At 39.6% G+C, this 25,541-nt stretch overlaps 1 protein-coding gene across 6 annotated transcripts in view; it reads right to left on the bottom strand.

The window, feature by feature from the left end:
• PDZRN4 (PDZ domain containing ring finger 4) overlaps nucleotides 1-25,541 on the bottom strand; it is a 267,470-nt gene that overhangs the window by 25,392 nt on the left and 216,537 nt on the right. For all 6 annotated transcript variants that reach the window (XM_048302077.1, XM_048302082.1, XM_048302078.1 and 3 more), the window contains 2 exons: nucleotides 17,064-17,317; nucleotides 15,393-15,495 (listed from right to left, as the gene is read on the bottom strand). In XM_048302077.1, coding sequence (XP_048158034.1) covers nucleotides 15,393-15,495; nucleotides 17,064-17,317 — 357 coding nt within the window. The remainder of the gene's footprint in view (nucleotides 1-15,392; nucleotides 15,496-17,063; nucleotides 17,318-25,541) is intronic.

A 25,541-nucleotide genomic window follows, 5' to 3' on the forward strand; every position in this document is an offset into this window, starting at 1 on the left:
ATCATCACTGGCAAGTAATTCTGCTCATGAAATAAAAATAATACAAACAGAACCCTCACTCTTCATACAGGAACAGTTCAATCTAATGAAGCCCTAAGAAGACTAACAGTGGAGCTACTAAATAGAAAAATTCATCTCAAATTCAAAAGTGATGAGAATGGTATGACATGTTACATAAAATCATGTGTTGCAAATGAGAGAAGTTGTAATACACCACCAGCAGAATAAATGTTATTCTTTAGATTTCATTTTAAAGCACAGTTTATTTCACCTTTGAATTCGTACTGTGCAGGAGGGGTTGTGTCATGTACAAATGATCAGGGTGTGTACAATGGGTAAGATACACACTTAAAACAGACACTTAGTGTTTCAAACAGGTATCATATTTCACATTACCCAAATCATGCTTCCAACACTCAGCATGGCTTTTTTTAGAGGTTATGTCTTTAATGGTGACCAGAAGTAATTTGAAGAAACTCAGAAGAAAGAGATGTAAATCCTAGCATTGGTAGAAGTCATCAAAACTATTTCAACTATGATTTTTTTTTCTATGGACTACCCATCTCTGTTTAGATGAAGAGAGTCTGTGACACCTGCACTGTATATTTAACAGAGTAATTTCATACTAAGGTAGGAATTTTGTTTTCAGGGTTGGGGTGGCTGTTAAATATTTAATTCTTTACTTGCACGTGCTCATGTCTATGTGTGCAAACTTATGTATATGACCGTATAGGCATATGTAGTGCTTATATATCTGTGTGTAAGTGCATGCCAGGCAGGTCAGTTACATTGCAGAGAGTCTTTCCTGGCAATCATCTAAGAGTTAATTTAAGACCATGATTACAATTCTTGAAAACACAGTGACAGGGTATATGCTTATAATGAGAAAGTGAAAATGTTAGATCACCCCACAATTCACAGAATCAGAGTACTGACATTTACAGCCATCTCTGGACTTTACTTACTTTTCATGACAAACCATATAGACTACCTATTTATTAGTAACTGCAAAAAAAGTAGTGGCAAAAGGAAACAAGAAATTTCAGTTTCTAGAAAAGCTCTTCTGTCATAAGATAGATCAGTCAAACATAAACCCCTTCTCTCACTTTACCTCCATGACAACTGAGTGTTTAGGATGAGCTACTGTAAAGAAACAGCTCACAGGAGAGCCTATATAGAGGAAATGTCTATCACTGCAGCTTTCCTAAGTGTGCCAATAAAGAAAGATCAAAACCGCCTGGGATTCTGGGGCTTCCAGACAGAAGGCAAGTAATACCGCAGGCAAACAAAGGCATCCTAGACCTGAGAACTATCCTAACACCATCATGAGTTATGCTCTCCTGTCAAAGGGATTTTCCAGGAAATACATTAATGTCTATGTAACACAGGCTAATTGTAGGCTATGTTCCAGAAGTATTCAGCGTGAAACAAAGTGCAATGAAACAGCCTTCCCCTTCACAGGTCACTGCAGGGTCCTATTGCATTATTTTCACAATGAATAAACTTGTATTTAAAAGCTTGCAGGGGATTTAATTTACAAACACTCGCCACTTTCACCAGAAAAACAATGCTTCTATCAGAAAAGCAAAGCTCTTAGGTCCTCTGGTACCTTCATCATGGAAGGTTACAAGCACTGCAGGATTTTAGCACATTATAGATCAGTTTTAGAACCCATTCTGTAAATGTCTATGGAGATTTGGTAGAGTTCAGGGTTTTGCTTTTAAAATGACTGACATTCTCAAGTTGTGAAAATAACCTAAAGAAATAAATTATTTTTTCCTCTCTCTAGCAGTCCCAGTATGCTCTGTTATTCAGATTTCACACAGGCACATCCACAGTGTACTTGGGGGCTATTTGGATGGAAATAGAAAAGCTATGGAGCAAGACAGAGCCAGCCTAGATGTAAACAAGTTGGAACTGCTGGCAGCTGTGCTGTTACAAATAAAATTGCATTCCCCAGTGCCTTCTCACTTATCAATTTTGACAGAAGACTGTCCTGACTTCTCATAAACAGCATCGAAAAGGACAAATCACATTGGGTGTCAGATTTGCCAGAATGGATTTGGTTGGTAGCTTACCACAAAGAAACAGAGGGTTATCTCCATTCCACATGGTAGGGAAAAACAATGCTTAGTCCAAGGGGTGGGGGCTTTACCTTATAGGCTGAAGTCTCATTTCATCCTCATTTTTTAAAGTCAGGTTTAGATTTAAGAATCTCTGACACAAGAGTTATTTACATCAAAGCACAAAGTAGAAATATCAGCAAGCATTTTTCAAATGCATAATCCAAACCCAAATACAATGTAGTATGAGAAATACTTAAAAACAAAATCACTCTCCTGCTGATCCCTGCTTTATAGCTACACTCAGAGCCTCATGCTGTTTTGTGTCCAGACAAAGAATGCTTCATGATGGCAGGATAATGTAGACAATGATACCGGTGTTAGAGAATAGAACAGAAGGGGAAAAAAATGAAAATAGCAGAAACCCCCAGAATTAATATGCTAACATATAGGCAGCTAGTAATAAAATATCATCTTGCAACTGGGGGAGCAGAATTTGGCCCTGTAGCTGATGAATCCTTCGATAATAAAGAAGCTCCAATGGATGTGGGAAATCACTCTCACCCTGCAGCTCTGGAGCGAAAATTTTTGGTGTGCATTACATTTCTATGTAAAAAATCACACATTGGAGAAACTTAAGGCATGGTATCCCTGCCAGTGAGTATTCAGCAGTCTGATGTGCGATGATCAGTAACAGCCTGCTGGCCATGAATGGGAGGAGAAAGACACCCTGGAGTCAGATGAGACTCCCTTTGGGTGAGGACAAGGGGGCAGATAGCAATCATGGAGCAGATGGGAGAACTGGTTGGGCTGGAGGAACGATGGAGCTGGACTACAAATATGAGAAGCCTGTATGTCACATGGAAGTCAAAGAAGGAAAAAAAAAAATCCTTTACAAATTACACTCTTCCTGGCTGCTAAAGGTTCAACAGCTGACAGTGTATCTTCCAGGAAGTCACAAACCTTCTAAACTATCACATTGGCTTGAGCTCCTTGAGGCTGGGGAGAACAAACCCATCCAACTTAGCAAGTGCATTTTTTTCCCCTTTTGGAGCTTTCCAGAATTTGCTTGCTCCCCAAACTGTTTTCCAATGGAAATGGTTTTGACATAAAATGTTAGAATGGACCTTTTCTTGGTTATCAGGTAGGAATACAGTACTCCATATCTGGCTAGAAGTCCATTAACTAATTAGGGGGCTGGAGTACATCTCCAACAAGGGGAAGCCAGGAGAACTGCATTTGGTTAGCCTTTTGAAGAGAAGTCATCTTCTCAATAAGGAAATATTATTGCTTCCTTCAGGTATCAAATGCAAGAGTCCAGAGAAGTCAGAACCAGACTCTTCTTTGAGGTGCATTGTGGCAGTCACATGAGACAACAGACATCAGTCACTACTCAGGAAATTCCGATTAGATACTTGTAGTAGTTTGAAAACAAACCAGTGGGAGGCACCAAGCCAGAATAACAATTTAATAGGGAAATTAAAAAAAAAAGGCAGAAAACACTGGTTCAAACAGACAGAGCCAGGATACAACCTGACACCCTGTTAGTCAGGGTGGTGGTAGCAGTCTGATAAGATGGTGGTTGTAGTCCTCTGAAGTGGTGGATGTGGTTCTGTTGAAGAGTGATCCTACAGCCCAGTGGTGGCTATGTAGCTCCTCTCCTCTAGAAATCCAGTGGAAAGGGTTGTCCCTGGCATTCAGAATCTCAGATTATATCCACGATGGGATGCTTGGTTCCTCCCTCTGGGTGGAGCATCTCACAATGGGGTAATGAGTCATGAGGCCAAGTGTTGATTAGGCTCATTAACAGAAGATAGTCGGGAGGGAGCTATCTCTGAGTCAGGCGGCAGGACAGTGATGGGCCATTAACAGCAAGATAGTCTGGGGGGAGGAGGCAAGGAAACACGGCCCCACCTGATTTCAACAGCTCGTGAGAATGGTAATAGAATACACTGCAACCCAGGACATTATTTAGGGAAATGCTTCTTACTATGAGGGTAGCCAAAGACTGGAAGAGTTGCCCTGAGAAGTTGTAGACTGTATACTGCAAAACATAACCTACTATGTCAGCTGTATAATCAGCATCCATTTCTTTGCTCCTCTACAACAGGCTCACTTCAATTTCTGGACTTGCCTCAAATAGGGATAATTGAAAGCCACTTGGAAAATGTAGTGGTAATGTCTACTGAAGGGAACAGGACAATATTAGCACATGAAATCAGTGCTAAAATCTTTAGAGTAACTTCTACATTTCTGTTTATCATTCATTGTGTTGGAGATTAAGGTCTGGAAGGGATCCAATGCCTGCAAAAGCTCTATGTACTTGGAAACCAGTCTCCACACTTGAGACTGTCAGATATATACTCCTTTGTCCATGAATGTCCTCTTTGATACTCCAGAGTTTTATAGGCCCTAATGGTATAAAAACGTTCAAATCTGACACGCTTCACTGGGTAGAAGAAAACCTATTGAAAGTAAATTCTGATAAGGCCAGGAACTTCAGGTCCCCAGAAGACAGCTATTCTCCTTCCAAAAAACAGATATACCTCAGCTGTTTCTGGTTCCAAATTCCCTTAAGTTTAATAAAGCGCCTCTTCATAGCTTACAGGTCTTTCTAAACTGTAGCAAGCACCTTTTTCTAGACAACAAACCTTAGAGAGAAAAAGTCCAGAGATACAAGGGGCATCATAGCTGCAGTTCAGATCAGCTGAGAATCACTTAGCATAGCTAGCTTTCACAATACAATAAATTAAATAAATTAAAACAATAAAATACATTTCACCTACTGCAGGTAAAATCATACTTTATATTTGCTGTATTTCAAAATGTTACTGCTGAGTACTTGGCTCTGTAAACATCATTGTTAACTGCTGCCTGCCTGCTTTGGGCCTGAAATGTGTCAGAAGATTTATCTGCCTCATCAGCACTTTCTAAACACCCAGGCAGCCAATTGAAATAGGGAGGCATAACAGATGTGCCAACATCTGCTGCAGCAAGTGTTTATCTGGACAGTGGAACATATAGTTGTAGATTCAAACTCTTACCCAGTTACAATTCCATGTATTTGGACAACCTAGATCTACAACTGTGTGAAGGCTGTTTTGGGATATTACTTGAAATCAAGTTGAAAATGTAGTTTTTCAATTACATTTGTGAGAAATATACCTTCCTGTAATTCAGTGTATGCCTTTCAGACACAGTAAAGGCAAAATACTATGAAAAAGCTAATTGTAAAGTTAAACTTACAGAATTAGAAATTCTTAGAAAGCACTATTAAAATTCCATCCCTTCCATGCTCTTGTTTACCTTGAGGTACACACATGTTAAAACATGTATAGTTAAAATAGGCAAATTTTAATCACATACACGTGCCCATAAATCAAGCACATGAAGCAATAGGTAATGACTTTCAAAATGCACCTTGATTTTCCTGGCACCAAAATGAGGTCTATGGGCACCGTATCCATGCTGAGTTTCAGCTGCTCAAACTTCTGCTGCACACGGAATGCCCTCTACCCCCAAACACATACTAGTGCAGATTGATAAAATCATGAGATGAAATACAAAGCAAACTCATCTTCTGCTTTTTGATGCACAATGCAGTTTCACCTGTATTCCTGCTCACCAAACCATGCCCTCTAGGAATGACTATCACATTCTCTTTGAAGAGATCCCTCATTAAATAAAAAAGCAAACTCCCAGAGAAAAGGCCTCTCCTGCTTTTTTTGATTTCTCCTCTGAAGGCCCAGCATGCATAATACTGAAACCTTGTTTAAAGTCCATTTTCTTGTAAAAGGTTCCCTCTAGCTAAGGGGATTCAGCCCATGCTTCCTGTGCTCTAGGATTTCCTAGGATACTAAGCTTTAAAATAGCAACATTATAATAAGGTGGTTAACATGACTTAGGCTATTTTTAAAAGAATATGTAAAATAAATTATTCCCTCCCATCTTTTGTCTGTATAGCTAGATTTCATGTTTCCAAGACAGACTACATGAACATTCAAGTAGAAGGCATATGAAAAATAGCATTAATAAAACTCTTAGAAACATTTTGACTGTAAAGCATATATGGAAGTATGTGTGATAATAATGTAAGAACTGTCTAAACAAAGACTTTCTCCAAAACAGAAGATTTATAAACCAGAGATTTCCACAAATGCAAAAATATTGCCAGCACCTTTCTCTACCTTCACCGACTGAAAATCACATTCCATATATTGTAATAGCAATGTAGTGTTGCTGAACTAAATTCACTTTTCTTCATTTTCCTGGAAAAACATAAGCTCTGACAAGTAAGAATTTTTATTAGCTTCCAGGTGAAGTGAGGAGTAACCCTGTGCTTGTTTTATGAAATCATGAAACAGAATGAATATCACTGACTTGATATATTTTCCTCCTGTTTTAAAACGCAATAAATGGTAATAACCTTGATAAATTTGCCCATGTCAGTTTTGTGTCTTTTGCTCTCCATTCTCTCATGATCCTCTGCAGTTGTGGACACAACTCAAATCCCTAAATTGGGATAGTCATTACTTAGGGGAGGTGAGATGACAGCAACTTCATTCACTTTGAATGTCAGAATTTTGTGATGGTACACAGCAATATGCTCAAAATCAATGAACAACTGTGGCAGAAACTACCCTGAAATCCCCTTCTATCTAAATGACCCAATGACTAGTAAGGAAGAAGAGTGATTTAACAGCCAAAAAGGAGATGCATTACAATTAAAGGCTTCTGGCTTTTACTGCCAGTTCTGCCACTGATGGACTTGGCAAGTCTCTCGATACAACTGTCCTTAGTTCACCTGCTTGTGAAGACATGTATTGCTACATAACAAGACCCTCAGTAGAATGGTTTTGTTTAATTTATTTACACTTGAAAAGTGACTTCAATACTTAAAAGACAAATGAAAAAGTGGAAGAAAAGGGCTGCTCCTTTTACCAATCCTTTGTTCATTTACAGTGTACAATTGGCCACAATTAGGGAGAAATTCCATGTTTATTATTGTCTGTGTGTAAATTATACTGATGTAAATTCACAGGTATTTTAAAAATAAAAATGCCAGTGAAAATACACCATCTTAGGCTGTTTTAGGCCAAATGCATGCTTAAACAGTCTTATTTTAATTATTATCCAGTGTTATTCAAAGAAATACAGCAAAAAATATTGCAGTGCCACTTTCTCCTTTCAACTGTGACCTTTTCCATTTTTAGTCAGTAGTTGCAGTCAGAAGGATCACAGACTGGGTGTTTGCCACCCAAAACTCTTTTTGAGTTAAAAGGAAAAAATCACAAGGAAGGGTTTTAGAAGCCCTGCTCATTGTAGTGCTTCCTCAGGTCCAAATGAAACAACTCTAATAATCTATTTACTAATCCAGGAGAATTCCTCACAAGATAGCTTTAAAACACTGTCCATTTTTCTCTCTATTTGTATGATACTACAGGTGGAATAGGGAAAAAAAAAGCCCAATCACCCCAAGTCCCCACAAACCAGATTCTCCTAAGCAACCAAGACCACAGATTACAGGCACACACATATCTATTCACTTACTTCATGATGCTTATTATCAGCACGTACTACATAATATTAAGAATTGCCACCAAAAAATCAGAATAAAGGTGTCAGTAAATGTCTCTGTACCATGGGGCAACCATGATTCAGCCGTAACTGCTAGGTCGGAACCAATGGTCAGAAAATCAACACAGTGTACCAAGTCTCTCTCCCATGATAACAGACTGAGAGAGTTGGGGTTGTTCAGCCTGGAAAGGAGAAAGCTTCAGGAAGAACTTAGAGCAGCCTTCCAGCACCTAAGGGGGGCTACAAGAGAAATGGAGAGGGACTTTATACATGGCATGTTGTGATACGACAGGGGGTAAGGGCTTTAAAATGAAAGAGGGCACATTTAGATTAGATATTAGGAGCAAGTTCTTTACTATGAGGGTGGTGAGACAGCCGGAGAAGCTGAGGATATCCCATCCCTGGCAGTGTTCAAGGCCAGGCTGGATGAGGCTTTGAGCAACCTGGTCCAGTGGGAGGTGTCCCTGCCAATGGCAGGGGTTGAAACTAGATTATCTTTAAGGTCCCTTCCAATCCAAACCATTCCACAATTCTACAATGAAGTCCCAGCTTATTTTAGCCTACCCTGATCTGTCAGTTCAGTCCCTTCACCACAACAGCAGCTCCATAAGGTAAGGCATGTGGTGAGAAGCATCTGCTTTTTCCATTGAAAATCTACACCATAGCAAGTTTGTTCCTATTTCTCCTACCACACCGATCAGGTCTGATGACAATGGAAAGACACAACTTGTCCACAATTTCAGCTCTTCTAAACTACAATACCCATATGTCTAATAGGAACCATATTTCTTGAAGCCTTCTCTTTTAAATTATGTCTGGTGGTTGCTGAATTAAAAAACTGCCTTTTATTTCCTAGAGGTGGATTTTGTGATTTATCTCCAATTTTAAGAAGTTCAGGGTAAAATATAAAGACTCCAATCACAGTAGGAAATACAGTAAAAACAAAAGCACAACCTGATAGAAAGTCACAGAGTTAGCTTCATTGTACAGAAACACTCATCAAGCAACAAAACAAAAGAGCCTGACTGCAGCTATCAGCAGTGCTGACGATGTGTGCACAGAAGCTGGTTCCATAAAAGCTGTTTGCTCAGGTGCTAGCAATTGAGGAGGAGCTCCAGTTGTGTTGCCACAAGCTCCTGTAATGCTCATACAGGGGTGTTTGCAGGCTATCAGAGCTCTGGAGGGAGCTGTTACAGGCTATCAACTCAGTAATCCTCATGTTCAAAAGGCCTTAAATATGTATTTACAAGATAGACAGACCTGTTTGGTTTACTGGTTAAGTAATCCATGTGTTCAAAAGGTCTTAAATAGGAATTCACCAGGCAGGCAGGTCTCTCCTGGACTATTACAGCAATGGTCGGCTGTTCAGAATGTCACTGATACCACACTTCAGTGGCCCATGAGAGCCTCAAACCATAAATACTTACAGGTGTTCAAGTAACTTTATTCAGATAAACAGCCTCACTCAGACTGCTAATCTGAAATTACTCCTTCTTTATTTCTAAGGAAGAAATACCAATAAAATCAATCACTTCAAAAGTGCAATGTCACAGAACTGGTAAATTTGAATTTGCTCCCGAAATACCCTCCCTCATCACAATGGGATGAGTATTACTGGAAGAGTGAACCAGTGTGTTATGGCTGCACTGTATCTACTGCAATGCCCAGATACAGATAGAAGAAACAAAGAGAGCAGGAAAAAAAATTTTCCCCTATTTTTAAGTGTCTACTTTTAAGTGTCCAGTGAAAAGACGTCTCCATAAAGACTTACTCTTACCTTCCAAAAGGTTTCTAGCTTATCTCTCTTCAAGCTTATCTCTCTTTTTAGTTGTTTGTGAAAACAGCTGACAGCTTCTGATGCAGAAATGCTCAGGTCAATAGGAAACCTTAGGAATTTCAGCAGGTTTGGATCACGCCAATTGTAAACTTTAGGGACTAATCTAAATTTAGAGTTAACAGATTTATGAGTGCAAATAGTTATCAAAACATTTAAATGAATGGCTGTGCATAACCATAAATTAGCATTTGCAGTCAACATGCATACACACACATTTATTTCCTTATTCTCATGGAAAAATCTGTCCCTTGGGTCTAAAAATCAGAACATGATCTTAAGAGTAATAAATTTTGCCCCGAAGTATTAACCAGACCTCAAAGCACAATGAGTTGCTGTGCTTAGGATGAGGATGATGCAGTAAAGCAACTCGCATATGAATATTCTAATTTCCAGAAGTCTTATTTTCTACAGCACAGGAAGAATCCAAACAGCATGTGTATAGCTTCTAGCTCATGCTCAAAGAGGGAAAAATCTCACATGGCTTTTTCTTAAAATACTATGGCCCTCGTTGCTGCTCTTTCCTCCAAGAACTCTTATCCTTTCATTGCCTAGACACAAAAGAGTCCATAAAACCTGACCACAGAAAGATTTTACCTGCACATGGCTCATGCGGTTGTCTGTACATTTACTGACATGCACAAACTTTCTGAGCAAAAAAAGTAACATAAAGCTGCTCAATGATTTCTAAGTGAAGAGCATCAGAATACCTCATAATTTCATGTAGGGTCAACTCTATCCTTAGCAACTTTTCACAGGTACTGGTCTTAAAACTGTCCCAATCTATCAGGACCAGCATTGGCATGCATTAAAACTAAAGTCATCAGACACAGGCAGGCTAACACAATGGCTGCCATTCTCCCTTTTTCTCTCTGAAATGTTTCCCTCCTGCCATGGTGGACTCTTGATATAATTTCCCAGGCTCTTAAAAACTGAAGCAATCACTTATGCCTAAAAATGAAAACAATCAGAGCTGGAAAGTCTTTTAGGCAATTATTCTGGTTTCCTTTGTGCATCCCCATTGACTAACATCTGAACTTCCTCCAAAAACAACTCCCTCAATGTTGACAGCAAACTTAAGTCTAGTCTTCCTCATATATGCAACAACAGATAATGCAACCCACTGCTATTCCTTCTCAAGGATGTCTACTCTTGCTGTTTGGAAGAAGCATTCAGCTGGAAATGAGAATATTTTCCTATGTGAGATATATGAAATTTTAAAAGCTGTAATCCCCCAGCAGAGAACACTCACCTCCCATTTTGCTTTTGCTCAAAAGCTACCTCAGTACATACATGGTATGAAGGTCTCTGCCCTTGGATAAGGACCTGTTTGACTAAACACTACCAGCTTGTGCCTGCTTGTAACATCTCATTTTCTTGTCTCATTAGACTAAATACGTAGGACCAGACATCAGTGATACTTTCTTTTGACCAGTTTTGTCTTTACAACATCCTTTGTTATTTTTCTTTTTCTACTGATTTTTCAACTGCCCCACCATTTAAATCTCTGTACCTTTAATTTCTGTATTATTGTTAATGTTCCAAAACAAGTATATGAAGTTTCTCTCTCCTGCATAGTAGGTTCAGAAATTTTATTAAATAAGTGCACATCCATTAGCTTATTTGCTCTTCCCTAGCACCAGTATCCTCTATTCTTCTTACAAGGACAAATTTTAGAGCCACATTTAACATAGATTTACTGGGGACTGTGATGCTTTTAGTCCTTTCACCTCATTGGTACCAGCAAGTGTGACGTATACTCTAAATGCACGTGATAAAACTCCAGCAGCACAAAACCACTCATAGCCAGACTGGGTGGGTTTGTCCTGAATGTCTTTGGCTCTCTTTCAGTAATGCTGGCTGCAAGTCCAACTGAGCACTTACAAATCAGTCCATTCCTACTGCTTAAAAGTCCTCATGAGTATCTAGCTATGCAAGAATTACAAATCTTTTGATGCCTTTCTGCCGACACTGACTGATGCTGGCTCTGCCTTCATCTCAGTATCTACCAGCAATTCAGATTCTTTTTAGGACAACTTTTGCAGTAGCAACATAAGGATGCTCAAGGTGGCAACTGGCAATCCCCCAGCTTCATCATCTTCCCAGGCATTTGTTTAAGGTATGGTACTGTATGGAGCCTAATGAGCCTCCCTGGGAGTTCATCCTTCCAAGACAATTGGCTCATACTTGAGTTCATTGCGTTGCGACAATCTGAATGCAGCCCATTGGGCTTTTCTAGCTTACAATTGGAGTGAAAGAGTCTTATAAGTGTCTAATCCTACCACTGCAGGTATAAATCCATATCCCTAGTGCTGGCTATCATATGTGATCCTCCTCTTGGTCTCTTATGGTGCTAACTCAGGTACTTATACACTAGCACATATTTGTAAGCAAGAACCAGTGATCAGAGTTTTTCAGGGTATTCCCTTTCTTGGAAAACATTTTTGTTTCCAGCACCTCATTTGCTAGTCATCTTATTTCCTTACTTCCTAATTTGGCTGTGTATTTTTCATTTGAGTCTCAGAACTGATGCATTCTTCATTTACAAACCAATTCCAGGAAATAATGAGGTGTTGTCGTTCTTTTTTTGCTCACTATCTTGTTTCAATTCTTTTCTGAAACCTCCTGGTTTGATTTTTAATCCATTTAAAAATTTTTGTGTTTGCCATGGAGACCTGTGAGCTGCTTATCTGCATCTTTTTGTACAATGGGAAGGCTAATGCACATCTTGGAAACGGAACCATGCTCTTGACACCAGACAGGTTTTTTGCTGTGTGTGATTAGCTGCAGTTCACACCAGAAAGTTGTTACAAGTTAAAAAACAATGACAAAATCAAGGAAAAGTGATAAAATCCTCCTTCTAAATAAAGCATAGTAATAACAATAAACCTCTTTCCCCTAAACACAGGACAAATCAATCAGTGTGAGACAGAGAACACTCTGTGGTTCTTCCATCCAGCCTGCAGACTGTGGGGTGGCATGAGCAGGGCTTCTGCACCCCCTCCTTGCTGCTTTCACCCTAACATGGTGGATATGATGCCTTAAAAATCTAGAAACAAAATGCCGCACTTTTGAGACAATACTAATGTAGGAAGTAATATAAAAGCTGGTCTTTAATTGGAGGCCTCCAGGGCCAAGTGTGGAAAAATGCCCACGTCACATAGGCTGAATACAGTTTTATAAGTTTAGCAAATTAGCATAATTGACAAGAATCCCCAATTAAAAACACAGGTGATGAGGTAATTCCCCCACTTGGTTTAACCTCCTCTGGAGCTCCCTTCTTCTTCTTGTTTATAGGAAAGTGTCTTGGGAGGGTAGCTCGTCCTTGGTTCCCAGAAGAAAGATTAAGATAGGGTCTTTGGAATTTGTTTTGTCTTTCTGTCTATCAGGGTAGGAAAAATGCTGGAGTTAGCTAGGAACTATGTAACTTTACAGTAATAGTCTACAGAGCTACAAATATCTGAAGAATATATGAAAGGAAAAATCATCTTGGCATCAGATGGACAGTGATGATTTTTGTTCATTTTTTGTCACTTTTTGTCTTCCCAAGCACTCGAGCATTTTTTTCCTTCCCTGTTGCTGCTGCCACAGTGGAGGAACTTGTGGAGCTATGCTGGAAATTAGATCAGGCAGCAACACTTCTAAAATTCTATTAAAAACAAAAAGAAAATATTAGTTCTCCCATCTGTTTCACAGTAAGTAATACTGGCACAACTGAGGGGCCAGAGTACATCAGGGCAAGTCCCTCTGTAGAGGAACTGTGTGGCCACAGCAGGGTACACCTAAGGCAATACTGCTGTAGAGTCCATGACAGCATTGGACCATAGCCTCTACTCCACCCACTGTCCTGCTGCTTCTCCCCAGGACTGGCAACAGAAGCTGGGAAGTCCCTTTTGACTCTGAGACTTTTTTTGGGGATGGAGATATACAGCTCTGAGGACAATGCTCTCAGTTTTTCCAGATCCCTAGTTGTGTCAAGGGAGCTTAATAATGTCTTACAAAGACCTGAAATAGCAGATAATACAACCAATGAGTAACCTAAACCATAATATTACCATATGGGTTTAAACTTTGGGAATGTCTTTCATGTCTAGATCTCTGCTAATTAAAGGCTATGAGATGTTCTTGTTCCTCCTACAAAACTTTCATATTTAGTGGAAACCATTCTTCTCAAAGGAGTCTAGAGAGTTTCTTTCCTATTTAACTTTCACATGAAACACTTTATTTCAGTCACTCAGTGAATATGCCTTGGGCAACTGAATCACAGCAGACAGCAAATTAATGACGATGATGTTGTGATTAGCAGAGATTACAGGCAACTGAGAACCTGCCCAAACATTTGCTGTTGTCACAATAGCTATGCAGGCTTTTATTAGGGATTAATAATGGCCACAAAGAGGACTTGATTCCACCAGGTAGATCCTTTAAAAATTATCACTGATATTCTTAATAAATGGTAAAAATTATTTCTATTTTACCATTTAAAAAAAATTCTTTCTAGATGCTTACATTACTAATTAATTTAAATATTACCAGACAAAGTAGTTTCTATCACATTTCAGAAACAAGTATCATGAACAAACACACTTGACAGAGAAATTTAATATTATATTACACAGGGGGAGTCAAAATAGAACTTAAGGTCTAGGACTCTTATGCTGTGAGATACCACACCAAAACCCAACTGGGAAGAAATAATCATTTCACTTATCCCTAGCAATGATTTTTTGAGGAGTTCAAATAGAAGTTTGCTTGTTCTGATGAGATTCACTAAGTAGATGTTATTTGATTTTTCTGCTTCCAGGGGGAAGGACTTCATATTCCCCAGGCTGCTAGAAGAACAATGGGCTGAACTTGCAGCTGAGCGTCCTAGACGCTAAAGATACAATAAAAGTGAACTCACTGCATATTTGCCAAAGCTTTCCCCTTTCATTTAATTTCCAAATGTCATCCACTTATATGAAACCTTTGAAAAGGTTTCTTAAGGTAGAGCAAACAGGAGGAAAGGATGTTTTTAATCTTGTATTAAAGATTTTTAATTATTTATAATCATTCTTATTTAAAATACAGTTACTTGAACTTATGAAAAGACTCAGCACTGTTTAATAATAAAAAGAGCCATCTGCTTCTTATGCCTGTCCCTATAAATATTTTGTTACTAGATGACAGTGGAAAACATGAAAAGCTAATGACTGACTGACAAGTAGACTATTAAGATATTGAAATGAAAATCTAATGACTATCAACATCACTAATCACACGTTATCATTTTGGGAAGCTTCACATAATGATTTTCCAGTGACTCAGAAACACATCCACCCTTGTCACCAGAGAGTGAAATACATTAGCAGCAAAGGGAGATTTGTGGTACAGAGCACAATTTCTTATAATTGCAATACAAATATCAGAGAGCAAGTAATAAAAACTATATTCATTTTCCAGTTTGAAGCGTGATCTTACAAACACTTAAGCACATACTCAAATATCTAGAAGACTGATTTCTAAGGCTTGAAATACAAGGACAATTGATTCTTAAAATTAGAGGCAGGAGGGGGAAAGCAATTAAGCCTCCAGTAACCACTTTTAATTGTGGAAAGGCCTGCTTTAAATTGTTAAATCTACTAAAGAGAAGCATCTGAGTTGCAGTCTCCAATGTACAAAGACAGAACACGTTTAACAAGCTTCCTAGACTAGTATGTAGTCACCCACTGCAGAATTCTGCTTTCATATTTCACATCTTTAGCCTAACCCTAGTAAATCCTGTGACATTGCACAGGTATAACACAAAACAGGCTTTTGTGATGATTTTTAAGAAGTATTCCCCACTATTCTTTTTCTCAGAGGAGCCTGCTATCAGCTGTGTAAATGCCATATCTGTAATAACAGAAAGAGAGGCTGAAGTGTGCCCATGATCTTACCTCATACTCAAAGTCCTCTGCTCTATCTGCGTCAGCAGGCAGGCTGGAAAGATACTCATTACCTTCATAAAATTCATGCTCCACTGGGTGAAGAGAATGGCAGCTATGTGGAACAAAGCAGTACAACAACAGTAGATGAGACAATAGGGTTTTCTTAAATTAAAAGGTGATAAGCCCACCTCACCCCCCCACCCTCAAACCCCCCGCGCCCCCTGCCAACCCAGCCCCACTTTGTAGTTTTCATCTAAGGAGTGCTACTCTGAATGGCCTGACAGCTTGAAAGGAACTGTATCAAGAAGCAGCACAGGCTGTTTTCTTTGCAAAAGCTTATGCTCTGGCTGAGTTCATTCTGCTGGGTTCATCTTTTGTCAGATTTACACAGGGTGATTTCTTAAAAGGGTCTGGTTTGGGCAAAACTGCTTCATTTTAACACTTTTTGATTCCTTACTCATAAAGGTACCTAATTCCAGATTCAGGTGCTGTGCCATGGCTGAGGGCAACTCACTAATTATCTGGTCATAGTCTTGAACATCCAAAATCTACAGGCCATATCAGGCTCACAAACTGTGCAAGAATTTGCATAAAATAACTTGCATTATCCTTTGTTAAAGTGGTAACAGGGTGGTGAAGTGAACTTGAGCAACTGCACAGTTACAAATGTCAGTAAACTGTACTGTTAAATGGGATTGGAACACAAAGAATGAGGTCTTTGCAACAGCTTTAGATGCAAAGCTGGATCCCAACCATGAAGCACCCAATGCAGATCTATCTTAGCAGAGGTTGAAAACTCTTCCCCATGCTGAGGGCAGGGGAACTTCAATCATATTAGCCCGCAGTTTAGAAATACCCAGTAAAAACTCAGAAATACAGGTATGCTGTTCCTTGTAGTGCTGCAGTCAGTGGTAAGCCCAATCCATCTAACCTAGAACTTCTAAAAATGGACCTACATAAAAGTCAAAAGTGGCATGTTCTGCATTAGCATCAATTCTGCAGAGATGCACACCATGCCAGCAAATCAGTGGAAAAGCTCTAGGGCTATCACAGTTTAGCAAGCTGCAGAGGGTCTGTAGGGTCACCTGAGGTCACCCACTGCATGATGTTATTTTTGAGGTGGAGTCAAAAGAGGAAGAACCCTACACCCTACTTATGTATAAGCACCACGTGCTGAGGTTTGCATCCAATTCAGTTCCAAAGAGGGATAATTTAATTAATATACTTTGTCATACGAAAAATGAAATGGTACTTTCTGATCTCTATATTTTTGCAATTGTTTTGCTTTTGATAAGGGAACCCTTATATTAAATCACTTGTTTCCTTGATTTTTTGGTGAGAAATTTGGAAGAACAGAAAACAAGACAAGCTCTTTCTAGGTCTGAAGAAGCCTTTTTTGTACTTTGGAATACAGAAGTGTTTTTCTTCTTGACTAGGACTTAGCTTTGAATGAACAGACATGTGAACACAAAGTAAACATGCCTGAGATTCCTTCCTGTAGCCCTAATTTACAAGCAGAGTTTAGGAAAGCTGCCATTGAAGCCTGAATGGGATAGTGGTTATCAACAACATTTATTATTTATTTAAAGTGTTCCTGAGACTTTTTCAGGAGAAGGCTAGAAGACCATCACTGCAATGCCTCAATCCCACAGGTAAACCGCAGAAAAAGATAAACCACACCTGTCTGAAAGTAGAAAAGGGCAGATATCAGGAACTGGTGGTGTGGAAGGCCTTAGTTTGGCCAGAGCCATAATGTGCTCAAAAGTGATGTCAGTCTGAGTGCTGGCATCCATAAGCCGAACATCCTGAGAGCTACTGTGAGCTTTGGTAGCTGGGGCTCTTCGTAAAACCTGAACTACAATGGGCTCCTTGGCATTGCGGAAAGCTTCCACTGCTTCTTCATGAGTGGCCTTGGACAGGTCCTTCCCATTGACCTAGAGAAAAGAGAAGAATATGGCAAAGGTTAGAGAAAAGGCAGCATAAAAACATGGGTGTAAGATACAGGGGGATGAATTATTTGTGCACTACATCAAGCCATCTGATGACATTGATGATCTTATTTTGGTATCCATGCAAGAGAGAATATATAGCTGGGAGCAGAAATAAGTTCTTTAATCTTTGCCAGAAATTATAAATGGTTTGAACTCTTCCATAACTGTTCCACCCAATGAAATCCAAATACAGCAAAGAAACTACAGTATTTAGAAAGTAATTTAAAATTATTTCTCTTATCCTGTTTTATTAACTTTGTAAAATACAACTAAAATAGGAGAGGTGCCTTTAATTTTGAATTTCAGCATTTTCTGTGGCATGCAATTGCTTTAAAGGATTTCTGGCTAGCATTGTTACTAATGCAGATGTCAATAGACACGTCTCTGATGTCTAAAAAGAAACAAGGACAATTTTCGATGTTTTGTCACTTATCTGCTATGGCTATTATACAACCATTAAGACTGAAGATAGGAAGATTTGACTAGCACAGTCAGCTGCTGCTCTTTCAAGGAAAGAGAACTCAATAAATAATTTGCTATGAACAGACAAATAATCAACCAGAGAAAATTACGTTGCAAATGCAGCATAGCTTGGCAAAACTAAAAGACTGTGCCAAGATTTCTCTCTGCTACAGGCAAAGCAGCAAATTTTTCCTGGTCTAGATGAGGCCTTAGGGTATTAAAAAATGTAACCTCAAGGTTGGATTATGCTAAATTTATACTAATTCAGGTGTTTGGGGCAAGATTTGCAAGCATCAGCCCACTACAAAATGTGAAGGCTAATTGGTCAATGGCAGTCAGTATCTAAGCCCTTGAACACAGGGTTGTTCATCCTTACACAGAAAATACTGTTCCACCTTCTCCAGAGCACTGCTGACTGCTACACAGGACCTAACTGTTGTGAGCTACTGTGAAAATGAGATGATCCTGTGCTGGGGTAGAAAGATAGGGTTTTCTAGAAAGAAATATGACTATCTGAAGGTACCAAACCTGATTAAAATTTATATTCCTGGGAAAACTTCTACACTGGTGGCAAATCAGAAATAGCATTCTGCTGCAAGGTCATGCTCAAATTTTCTTTGTTGTATAGACAATGAGACATAAAACTTCATAAGCCTTAATGAACTAAGTCTAAACCCGTCCCAGAAATGGGACAGACCTCATAACTGACTTTACCCCAGTGTTTGCAAACACTGGTTGAAATGAAAATTTCTTTGCCACATCACTCCTTCGTTCAAGAAATTCTTGGAAATTTCTAGTCAAAAAGGAAGAAGGCAAACAAAAACAATGTCAGCAAACTCAAAAGAACCTCAGTAACTCCGTAGCCTTCAGTAATATTTTGAAGCTACTTGAGCAGCCATAGTCCTGTCATATTTATGTGCATGGCTAGGATACTGCTGACCATTAATTTAATGTATATATCAACTCAATACATTTCCAGAGTATGTGCTCAAGTACAAAGTAGCATCATCTTTTTCCTCTGACTTAACTTCCAAAGAATCAGCACTTTCATGCCCACGTCACTCACGAGGACATGCAAAATAACCATACTGTAATGTAGCCACCAATGCAAGCGTCAGCTGATCTTTCTAGCTAGCCCTGATGCTGGATGCAGTGATGAGAAGCCTACAAATTTTGAACACATTTCTATACATATAAAAGCTCAAACTCCTTGTGCTGAATGCCTGGGACACCCAAAAGTACCACACCACTGCAGCCTAGACTGTGACCAGGTAATTCAAAAGGCAGCTAGCTTGGTCATCTAAGTTCAATGCATATCTATGGTCTGTCTGATAACCGAAGCCAAAAATATTAAGATTTAATGTTATAATTTTATCATTTAAATTATCATCCATAAAATTATAACCTAATTATAATCTAATTTACATGGAAAAAATATCAGTGGTATCTAAGACGAAGAGCCAGAGCAGTCAAAGAACAAATTATAAGAAAACCAAAGAAATTTCCCCAAGGAGAGAGCTTCTGCAAACCCTCTCTTGATAACACAAGTCACACTGCCAGGGTGCTCAGATTCAGCCCCATCTAATGGAGGCAATTAGAGATAAAGCTTCAAGCCTCGGTCTTCTAGCCACTCTTCAATTCCAGTCTCTGCTTCAGTCTTGTTTCAAACTCAGATCCTATCAAGGACACAATTTCTCAGTTTCTGTGATTTTTGTAACAAGAGTGTCCTAAAGGCTGTCTGAGGCACTCTCATTTCTAAGGCCCTACGAACAGAAAAATTACTTTCATGACTCCCCAGTCCCTTTCAATACTTCTTAAGCTTCAGATAACTATATGGTGTTTCTCCTAAAAGTAAATGCTTGGGAATAAATACCTCATAGCAATGTATCAATTTTTTCCTCTGTTCAAGTATAAAACACACAATCCTTCTGTATCCCAGCTGAACCACATGGATTTTGGCACAAGATAACCATTTTATTACAGATCCACATCAGCAAATCTAAAAGATGTTTGGGTAGCATACAAACCCCATTTTTTTTGAAAACCAGAAGCTCTGTCTATTCACATCAGTGAATGCTTATAACTTATTCTGAAGAAATAGATATAAATTCACAATAATGCCATTTACATGCAAATTTTATTTCTAAAGGATAATAATATTTTAAAATCACATGAATGTGAAAAATCACAAAAGATACACATTTTCATTTATCCTGGGAACCTATGGCTGACCTCTATTTTCATTTAAATGCTTATTTAATTTGATGACTTTAAACACATTCTCTCCTTTATTTGGTTTCTTATGAAATACAAGCACATTGGACCCAATACTTGTTTAAATTGTCACTTGAAGTTCATCAACACACTTTGTCTATCTGCATAAAGGTCACCTAATTTACAAATGCCTCCTTTCTCAGAAGAAAATCTATAGCTGAATTACTCTATGCTGGCAGCTGTCCTGCCCACTTGGGGCTGAGAAGAGAGATTTTTTAAAAAAACTTAGAGCCAGTACTACAGATGGGGTTGGAAACTCCGTGCAGGTTTCTTTAAGGATTTTCTTCCCCCTGCATTATCCCCCAACTTAACACTCACATATAGTTACCCTGGGAGTCGAAGACAGCTGAGCACTTATTTATAGCAAGCCATTTACAGGTTCTTAGTGGATGATTAAATAAATTCCTTTCCTGGTAAGGTTACTTTCAGTGGAATCCAGGGTACTATTTTAATCGGATAGAGAAATCAGTCACTTCTAACAGTCAACACAAAGACAAGGGAATACATTTGTTGTAGCAGATGGGCTAATTAATCCACAAGCAAGTTGTGAATGCTAAGTAAAGAATATATCTTTTCTTATGTAAACCATCCTCCTGCCCTCTTTGATTAAGCTTTTGTTTAATGAATGCTCTCTCCCTAGTCCAGGCTATTGGACACAGTGCAAAGTCTGGGCCACTTGTCAACATCTCCCCCAGAGTGACTAGTGGCCACTGCCTGGATCCCTGCCATCCCCTTTGGATTCTTGCTCTAAACCCAGACACAAGCAAAACTTCATCAGCATCAGAAGATAAACAAGGAAATGGGCTTTGTCTTCCATGCAAACATCAACTGACATGGGCCAGCTGCCACTTCTGATGCCAGCACCAGTGCAGACAGGCTTATTCCCACTCAGAGCTGGACAGCAGAGAAGTAAGGACAGGACTAAATAACAAAACAGTGACTATGAAAAATGTAGACAAATGGTTGTTAGGTTATCCTCATGTTCTGAGTTCTAAAAAAAAAGGTGAAGAAAAATCAGACCTTTGATGAAGACTGCTTCCAGGATTTAAGTGCCTGTGACTGAAAATTTAAACTGCCTTGTCTGTCTTCTAACTCTTTTCTGTTTTTAATCATTTAATGCTGGCCATAATTTTTGAAACAAAAGAGCCAGAAATGTTGATATGTTTCCTATAGTCTTTACTTTTCCCATATTAAGAAAAAAAGGAAAAAAGGAAAATAGTGCAAAAAAAAAGAAAAAAGGGGAAAAGTATGTATAGTCATGTGAATGCAATCATCACAAAAGGTGTTGCATTAGCAGCTCATGAGATAACCTCCTACCCTCAGCAAATATCTGGCATCTGCAAGTTTAAATTTAAGATCAGCTCTGCTGAAGTAAAATCCTTTGAGACGCTTAATTTATTCAGTAAAGGCAATGGGAAGAATAACTGAAGTGTTCTGCAAGAGCAGAGGTGTCTAGACACACAGCTTTCCTAGCGAAATGACAGAGATGCTGTCTGACATGATGATGGAGTTCACACAAGGCTCACTGTCCTAGGAGATTTCAATACCCATGCAGAAGATGCCCCTGACCTGACAGGTGCTAAATCTGCTCTCATCACAGCAGTCTCTTCACCTTCAATCTCTCACCCTAAACACACCCAGGCTACCATTCCCTGGGTGCATCCTTGGACAGCAGAGTGGCACAAAGATCAAACACTGTCCTTAAGTTTGACCAGTCCTTCTTTAAGACAGGAATTTGAGCCCTTCCTAACTTCACGCAACAGAGCAAAAAGAACAAAAACATACCGCCTTCCTACCAGACTTACAGCTTTTGGCATATAGAGACTTTAGAAAACTTCCACTGCTGAGGTCCAACAGCTGTGAGGCACATGTGAGCTCCCATTGACACACATGCCAGAGAGGACACCGTGAGTCTTTGCTAACACGAATGCGATAGTTCATCTACAGAAGGGGCATTTGACACACAGACATTTTAGGTTACAGTTTAGTACCCAGTGACTTCTTGGCAATTTTGATCATTTAAACAGCAGTTGTCAGAAGAAAAGCACCCTCCTTTCAAGTGACCTCAAGATGATGCTTCATTTTGTTGGAGTCGTTCACTGAGAAAACTGTATCTGTGGCAGGTCTGAAAACTACAGCTTCTCTCTACGAAGGACATGACACATTCCCAAAAGACCCTGGCACAGACCTGGACACTGCCTGGATGTATTGCCTAACAAGCTATCCTAGCGAATTCAAAAGGCTTTTAAACTGGAATGGAAAAAATGTCCCAGGTAGATGTACAGGGAATGGACAAATAGTTCTCATCACATCTGCAGTTACAGCAAACTAGAGAGCAAGATAACCAATACGGATGTGCTTGTACAGCTTTGGTTCTCCAACAAATAGAAACTCAATATCTTTCTTCTCCATGATTTTGCCTTCTCTACCCAGTCATCTCTAAATAAAACAAAACCACTGGTAGAAGCATCTCCCAAAATTCTGTGTGCAGAATCATGTTCCATGTTTTGGAAAAACACTTAAGTCTGTTTTAAGCAAAGCAATCACTGAAGATCCCTCCCACCTTCAGGAGGAGGTTTAGGGTTTTAAATCCCAAATGTATTGACTACCTAATTGCATTTATGGTATTGAGTAAAGGAAATGGATTGTGTTTTAGATGCATGCCTATAGCCTGCTTCCAGCTGGCTGTGTGAGGTACAGTGATCATTCACTAGAAATGCCTGTGAGCATTTCAATCAACACTGTACGGGACATTTCCATACCTAAAGACTCTTTGTAGATCTGGACCCTCACCTTGGGACATCTCTTAAAAAAACCACTTGGTTGCTACAATTCACATCTCCAGGATAACTATCACTGTTCCAACAAGTTTTAAATCATTACTGAGTTAGCAGCTTTGATTTGTAACCAAAATGCAAGCTTCATTTCTGCACTTCATAACATGAGGCTTGGCAGTCGGTGTAACTGGAGAATATTTCCTCCAGCTCATCACTGTGTTTTAGAGCAATGCACATCTCACAAAGATCTTTTCAAGTTTTTTAGTTCTGATGTCCAACATCAGAACAGCTCAGAATTCAGCTCAGAAAGTACAGCAACAGCTCAGAAAATACTCACCTAAGTTTTGAAAGAGAGAATATACTATTATCTGCAATTCTCTTGGTTTGTGTTATCTGCATTTGTCTTCTGAGTGAAATGAAATCACCAAATTAAATGCAAGAATTACTGCATTAGTTTCAGAGTGAGCTGCCTGGAGACAACTGCTGGTAGACATAGTTGTCTTTTTCCAACTCCCTCAGTCTGTCCTGTAGACCTGTGACTATTTGCAATCAACATCTTTCTTGCATCCTCTTCCAGCTTGTATTCCCAGCCTCATTCCTCCTTCCCTTGCTTTGCCACCTCTGTTCTCTCTCTTAAGCTGTCGGCTCTTCTCACTCTGCCTTTGTCCTTCAGTGCAGGCCCTTCTTTACTCCCTAGGACTCTCATGCTGATTCCAGAACTTTCCATCTTTCCTTTCCTGAACTCTTCTCTACAAAGACCTCCCACTGCCCTCTCAGTGAACCAGTCCCCTCCCCACAGGCTGGGAACGCTGGCACTTGTCATCCTCCCAGGGTGACAGCTGGAGAGCTGAACACGCATGAGGCCTGCCTTCACCAGCACCTCCTGGTACCAACACGAATGCTCAGCTAACCCAGATGGTAATGTTGCAAGGCTGGGGTGTATTTACTATGCAAATTGCTTTTAATATTGACAAACAGTTTTTCTGATGATATTAAGATTCTGCCTGAGGGCAATAAAGACTAAACTAGCTGTGGCATGCATAAAATACGTTGTGTTACATCTTGATATAATTAGAACATCATTTATTACATTAATCATTGCAAACTTTTTGGGAATAGGACATTAAATAAATCTCTCATGAGATCTACCACATACAGTAATCCTTTGATGGTGGGGAAAAATACCGTCAAAGGCCAGTGTGTGCTCAGAACAACCACCTTTTATCTCTAAGCCTTTGCACTGAATGCTGTAGTCTCCTGTGAACTTCATGGTGTCTCTGCTCTACCACAAGCTCACTCTCCAATTTCTTTTACAGGAGGTGTATGTACTTTTCTCAGAGAAGAGGCTCTTCAGAAGGTAATTGCCATTAAAGTTTTAGGAGATCAAATTAATTACATTCTTTAATCATCTGCAGTTCCCAAAGAATAATGGAAGAGGCTGAATGGCAGATTTTAGGACTCTAAATAACGTATAGTCACTTTTTTCCTTTCCAGGGAGTCATACTCTATGTTTCACTAACAGAAAAGTTTCACTTCTAAAAAAACCCCACTCTTCCATGAACTCGGTCACGGCTGGCATCGCCACATGAATGTTACACTTATCACTGTCATAACAATTCATCCACATACAGACATTCCTGGTCTCCTCTGAACTGAGTAGTTTAAAAAGATAGATGGCTGCCTTCTGGCTAATTGTGGGAGTTCTTTCATTACTATAAAAAGACTTATTATATCTCAAGTGACTTTATAAGCAGTGAATAATGAGACTTAAAGTCTTTGGAAAAGAGTTCACTGATCAAATGCTGGGATAACTTATGGGCACAGTGACCTTTTCCTCAGTAAGATACTCCAAACTGCTGCTGTTGGCTCATTATTAAAATTCCCCATTTAAGGCATGCAGTTAAGCACAAGGCAGACTTTATTTTTTTATTTTTAAATTCAATTTAAGGTAGCACAGCAAGACCTGTATCTCTCCCAGCGTGGAGTACTAACTCCTGGCCGCTCCAGCTGTGCAGGAGCAGGACAGATGGCTGTGGAAGTGCAGGCAGCTGGCTGGGTCTCACCATCCTGCTTCTGACAGCACTGCTGGCACCAGGAGCCTGCATCCCCTGTGCCACAATGCTCCTCACCCCAGCAAGGGAGCTTCTTTCTGCCAGCATGTCCACCAGCAAGCACCAGTACACTGGGCTGGTTCCTATGACGCCGCAGAGAAGAGCAGCCGACAGCACATTGCCTCCAGCCTGTCTGGTAAGCTGAGTTTGGCCCTGGCCAGGAGGGTGCTCCATGTGCCAGCATTTCACACTGCAGAGCTGTAGAGACATTAAATCCAACATCAGCGCACTGAGCCAGGTGTCGACTCTGGCTGATGCCCTGGTCAGTTCCTGGGTTCTGCCACACATCTAGCACAACCCAGTGTCCTGCTGGGGTGCCACACACACGAAGTGCTAAGGTTAGAGTGATCCCTAAATACACCTGTGCTTGTTTTTTCAATGAATGTACAACAGACTGGCTCTGCTTTAATATGTATTTCTTACTGTGCATCTGTTTTAATTTCATCTTGAAGGAATAGAAAAGGGTCCTCCTCTTTGGAAGCAAAACTTGGAGGGTCTCTTTCATTACTTTTCCATTCTTCTCTCATGCTGCCTTGAAACTAG

Source organism: Corvus hawaiiensis, chromosome 4 (genome assembly GCF_020740725.1).
Source record: "Corvus hawaiiensis isolate bCorHaw1 chromosome 4, bCorHaw1.pri.cur, whole genome shotgun sequence".
Classification (NCBI taxonomy): domain Eukaryota; kingdom Metazoa; phylum Chordata; class Aves; order Passeriformes; family Corvidae; genus Corvus; species Corvus hawaiiensis.